Source organism: Leiobunum rupestre, chromosome 8 (assembly GCF_980474605.1).
Source record: "Leiobunum rupestre chromosome 8, qqLeiRupe1.1.hap1, whole genome shotgun sequence".
In the NCBI taxonomy this organism is placed as follows: domain Eukaryota; kingdom Metazoa; phylum Arthropoda; class Arachnida; order Opiliones; family Sclerosomatidae; genus Leiobunum; species Leiobunum rupestre.
In genome coordinates this window covers 7745324-7751323 of record NC_143391.1, presented here as the reverse complement: position 1 = coordinate 7751323, position 6000 = coordinate 7745324, and the positions used below count along the sequence as shown (strand labels likewise).

The following is a 6000-nucleotide window of genomic DNA, read 5'->3' as shown; positions in this document are numbered from 1 at the left end:
TTTGCGCGAAATAGGTAAACTTCACTGTTAGCTCTGAAATAAAAAACGCCCACCTCCCCCAACAATTTGAGTGGTTAGCCAGTGGCTAGAGGGACAGCGCGTCAGCCCTCCAGAATAAAACCGAACGTTGTCCACTTGTTCCGCAAATAAATTGTATTATACACGTCTTGAAAATCTTTTCCAACGAGATTTTGCTTTCATGGAAATTATTACAGGTGAACAAAAAGGCAGTCGCGTGTTTAAGCAGGATGGTTATTTGTATTTAAGAAATAAAAAAAAGCCCAATGGCTCCATTTACTTTCGGTGTTATTTCCAAACTAACACCGTATTAAAGTGCAAACAAACTGCAGTTTTGCGACCTGGTGCTGAGCGTTTGGAGATGTGTAATAACCATGGACACAATTACAACCCACCAGCAAGAAGAACCAAGAAAATGGAGTTCAAAGGTAAATTACGGACTTTAGCAGCCTCAAGTTTCGCCTCGTCTCAGAAGACAGTTTTCGACCGCCTTCGTATGGAGTAAGTAAATAATTTTCTTCCGAAAATCAGACAGTTTTGTAAAGGCGATTTGAAAATGACAACGGTATATTTGATATTTAGACATGACGTCACCGACGTGACTGATACCAACATGAAAAGCATGATGGGTAGAGCAGCACGGGAAAGATTTCCGGTGAATCCCAACAGCGTTCAGGGTGCTGCAGAAAATATGGGTCCAAGAGGCATAGCTGAACACTTTTCTAGAGATTCTTGTGGGAACCCATTTTTCAGAGTGATGCTACCCCTTTTTCACACTCTGGGTTTTGTGTCTCAGTACATGGCGGACAATGTGATGCCAGAAGCAACGTCAATGTTTGTAGACGGCACATTTAAAGTTCCAAAACTCTTCAAACAGTTAGTTGTGATTCATTTGGCAGCCAACTGTACAAACTATGTAAGTTATATTTTACTTATTTTAGCAGAAGTACTGACAATAAGAACTTTAAATTGGTGCCGGTTTTCTCAGCCGTTTACGCGCTGATGACTGTAAAATCACAGCAGGCGTACAACGAACTCTTCCAGTACGTTTCACAAGAGTTTCCTGCACTATGTCCGACCGAAATAATGACTGATTATGAATTAGGCCTTCAAAACAGTCTCAGGCGTCATTTTCCCGCCGCCCAAATGAATGGGTGCTGGTTCCACTTTGCGCAGGTAAATAAAAGCACCTTATACATTTTACATTGATGTCGCAGTAATTTGTGTAGTAAATTTAAAACATCCATTTTTGTAAAATAAATTAGGCTATATATCGAAAAATCCAAACCGTGCATTTGATAAATATCTACAAAGTTAACGGACCAGCTAGAGACGCATTGAAAATGATTATGGCGCTTCCTCTCTTACCAGCAGCACGGATTCAGGAAGGAATGGATATCATTAGATTTAGAATGGCAGCAATGGCCTATGTGCGTAGATAAATTATTCGACTTTTCGTAATATAATAGTAATGAGTATAACGGCTACAATAACGTAATTATTTATTTAGCTACCCAACACTAAGTTTGCAGCATTAAATGGACTTGCTCAGTATGTCCAAGACTACTGGATTAGAGTTGTAACGCCGGCGGTTATATCTGTCTGGAACTTACTGAGGAGGACCAATAATGATAATGAATCGTGGAATTCAAGATTTAACAGATTAGTGAACTATCAAAATATTGGAATTTGGAAATACATTGGTATAAATTAAAACCATATTGTCGGTTCTTAATATTAACCAGTAATTTTCTGTTCTTTAGATCATCTCCAATTAACGGAAGACTCTCAAAGACGAGACCACTCCGCCGCTCTTGAAGGGATGAAAATTCGATCGACACGTAATAAGCGTTACGTACAAAATGATAAATAAGCAATATTTTGACTTAATTCTGCATTTAAAGGGTGTCAATTATACAAACTGTAACAATTTTGGTAGCCGAATACGAGCTCTTACCGAAGAATTTCAGAGCGAACAAATCGACATCGTTCAATTCTTAGAGCGAGCAAAGCACTTTATAAGCCCTGAGAATGACGAAGATGACCAAGATTTCGGAGACCCGCAAATTCCAGGCAACCAACCACCTCCATCTCCACCACCGTTTCCACCACCATCTCCATGACAGTCTCCACCAGCTTCTCCACGGTCTCCACGACCGTCTCCACTCCCGTCTCCAGGACAGTCTCCACCAACGCTTCCACAAACGTCTCCACCAGTGGCGCCTCTGGTAGTAGCCCAACAACTACTACCACCATCACCACCACCACCATCAGCAGCAGCAGCAGCAGCAGTTACAACTACTATTGAGACGGTGCGCATGAGGGTAGTGCGCGATCCAAATTCACCCCTCGGAATGAGATTGGAGCTGGTCGAAGCTCCACGAAAAGACGCCGCCTACGCTCCAGCGGTTCTTGGAATGGTTAATGGTAAGCGTAAACTAGGGACGTAGATCTGTTTTTGCAAAGTTTTTTTCATTGACATATATTCAAAATTCCGCCACAGCGCTGCCAGGACAGTCAACCACCGTAAAGCCCCGGCAGATCGTCGGCGTCCGCCATGGCCTTCAAGGACCCAACCAGCCACCGTCTTCGACCGCGACAAACGCCGCAACGATAGTGAATGGTAAGCGTAAACTAGGGACGTAGGTTTGTTTTTGCCAAGTTTTTTTGACGTATTTTCAAAATTCCGCCACAGCGCTGCCAGGACCGTCAACCACCGTAAGGCCCCGGCAGATCATCGACGCCCACCATGGCCTCCAAGGACCCATCCAGCCACCGTCTTCGACCGCGACAAACGCCGCAACGATAGTGAATGGTAAGCGTAAACTAGGGACGTAGATTTGTTTTTGCCAAGTTTTTTTTGACGTATTTTCCAAATTCCGCCACAGCGCTGCCAGGACCGTCAACCACCGTAAGGCCCCGGCAGATCATCGACGCCCACCATGGCCTCCAAGGACCCATCCAGCCACCGTCTTCGACCGCGACAAACGCCGCAACGATAGTGAATGGTAAGCGTAAACTAGGGACGTAGATTTGTTTTTGCCAAGTTTTTTTTGACGTATTTTCAAAATTCCGCCACAGCGCTGCCAGGACCGTCAACCACCGTAAGGCCCCGGCAGATCGTCGGCGTCTGCCATGGCCTCCAAGGACCCATCCGGACACCGTTTTCGATCGCAACAAACGCCGCAACGATAGTGAATGGTAAGCGTAAACTTGAATTTGTGTGCCAAAAAACTTTTCATTGACATATATTATAAATGAGCGTTCTTGAATCAGTTGAAGGCATGTTAAGAGATTACGATCTTTACGACGGCCTAATGCCAATTGAAGCTGATCGCTCTGAGGAAGAACCTGTTGCAGCACTAATTCAGAATGTTCTTCTTGAAGCACAAGTAAAAAAATAAATATTGTACGGAAATATTCAAAATGTATTAAACCTTTTGGTTTTAGAACGATCAAAACGAATCTGAAGAGTGCAATATATGCTATGACAATATTGCCAGCATGTTACAGGTGCTTTTCTATGCTTCAAACAAAAAACCAATGTCCGTTTTACCGTAGGACAATAGATTATTTGATTGGCGTCTAGGTAATAAAATCCTGTTACTTTTTGTTTTGTAATCATGAAAACCAGTGTTTTAAGAAGCAATGCATCTTCCCAGCCACATAAGCAATTATTTTTGTGTTGAATTATAGATCTTCAACCTCATTTCTCCGACTCCACCAGAATCCATTGAATTGGGAAAAATACTGCTAGAATTACAATCACGATTTCGGGTGCCATGGTTACGCGGGACCTGTTCTGAGAAGACTACGAAATTTATCTTTATAATTAGGTGGTAGTGCCATCTATATTTTGTAAAGTTATATGGTTGAAAATAAATAATTATTAGCTAACTCACTGTAACTTGTGTTAAAAAGGATCGTGTTGACAGAATAAAATTGTTTTAAACAACTTCAAAGGTTTGTTTGTTACGATAAATCATACATTTCAATTTCGCGTCAGATTCGCCCAAAAATTCAATTGCCATATAATGACCACCACCAGAGAAAGAAGCCGCCACGGTAGAACGATCGATAAAATTGATAAAGTTTCCTTATTGAAATAAATTGTTCCCGCGTCAGCCAGATTTAGTTGTACCTCTATTTATTCCCAACTCAATGCCTGAATCATAGTGTATTTTTCTCTACTAACCTTGTGCCTGAATCTCTCAGTGGTGCCATTTTAGGGGACAATTTTTTAGAAAAAATCTTATAGAAAACATGCGTTTTTGTGCTATTACACCCAAAAATGAAAAAATGAATATATGTATTTCAAAACCAATTAGACTCATGCTTATTGCAATTTCAAATTTGTCTACGATTTTTCAGAAACAAGTAATGACTTAAATGGATCTTAAGGACAATTGAAGAAATAAATCATTAAACTAGTTTAAAACCAATCAGACTCATGCTTATTGTAAATTTATCTGCGATTTTTCAGAAACAAGTAAAGACTTAAATGGATCTTAAGGACAATTGAAGAAATAAATCATTAAACAATTGATATTCAAACTTACCCGCCTATATTAAAAACATCCCGCTGAATAGTTTATAATTTTCCCGACCAACAATCCTACTACGCAGAGACAAGGGAAGTCGGAGAAATGGAAAGTCGGAGAAATGGAAAGTCGGTGAAATGGAAAGTCGGAGAAATGGAAAGTCGGAGAAATGGGAAGTCGGAGTAATGGGAAGTCGGAGTAATGGGAAGTCGGAGTAATGGGAAGTCGGAGTAATGGGAAACGTATCAGCACCGTTCGTGTCTCCGCCGTTCGACAGAGCCACTTGATTTTTGAACCCCTCCTCTTCTATGGAGATGTGCGCTCCTATTGACTGAACGCAGTATCAGTCACGTGCTTCCTCCATGGCCATGTTATGGCGCTAGCGGCTTGCCGTAGTCAATGAATGGCCGCTGATTGGCTGAAGCTTAAGCAAAGACTATATAATCATTAGTCGTTGCTACAAAATGTCTTGGCGTCAGGTTCTCCCATAGACGGGAGCATTCTAGGTAGGAGTATAAGATTTCTATGCGCACCCTCCCGCGCGGTTGCCGAAAACTAGTTTCCCGCCACTTTTATATGCACCAACTTTATAGTGCCGCTTGTAAGAACCTTGGGTAAGATAGATGTTGGCGAAGTTCTAAGTTTTTGTTGAAGCTAGGGGAGGGCTCTCGAGGCAGACTCTTTTTCTTCTGTCTCTAGCCAATGTGTATATATTTATTCTATATGCTTGGCAGTGGCGGATACAAAAAAAGTAGTAGTAGTGTTTTTTAAAATGGCGTAGCTTTTGTAGTTGTTTTACGTCCGTAATGACGTCAGTCATCGGAAAAACCGACTCTTCCAGCCGATGACTTCGGTGAGTAACCGCTGACTATCGTGACGTCAAAACCGGAAACGCGAAAAAGCGTACAGGTGGGCTGCGTTCAGAAACGCTCACCGGTGACACCGGTGTTTTACTGAACGGCATTTTAATTTCGGGTATTGACGTTACGATAGTCATCGGTGAGTGGTTAGCACTTTCGCTTCGCAGCAAGAGGAGCCGGGTTCGATCCCAGCTTGTGGCACTGGGTGAAAACTCGGAACAACTCCTTCTGCGTTGAGTTTGCAAGTTCTCTCCCCACTGGTTTAAGGGGTTTTCCCCCGAGTTCTTCGGTTTCCCCTTCCATAAAAACTTGTCGAGGTTAACGGTAATAGTTAGTGTAGGGAGCTGTTGGCTCGATCGCGTGGCATGCAGGGCTTGCCACCACCCTCCTACGCATTGTAACCCGGCCACCTTAATTAATGGCTTCAAAAGTCGCTTGATGGCTTAGGCCTAGGGTGGTGCCTTGGGTATTAGCCTAGCTGATTATTATTATTATTATTATTATTATTATTAAGATAGTCGGTTTTTCCGATGACTGACGTAAAACTACGATTAATGCTACGCTATTTTAAAAAACACCGA

The 6000-nt window shown here is 42.2% G+C and overlaps 1 protein-coding gene across 1 annotated transcript; it reads left to right on the top strand.

Moving 5' to 3' along the window:
* Window positions 1-1420: 1420 nt before the first annotated feature.
* Window positions 1421-2110, top strand: LOC149932283 (uncharacterized). The gene is made up of 4 exons (XM_090157013.1): window positions 1421-1448; window positions 1529-1721; window positions 1782-1859; window positions 1923-2110. The coding sequence occupies exons 1-4, from the start codon at window positions 1431-1433 to the stop codon at window positions 1943-1945; spliced, it is 312 nt and encodes a 103-aa protein (XP_090013139.1). The 5' UTR covers window positions 1421-1430; the 3' UTR covers window positions 1946-2110.
* The last annotated feature ends 3890 nt before the right edge of the window (window positions 2111-6000 follow it).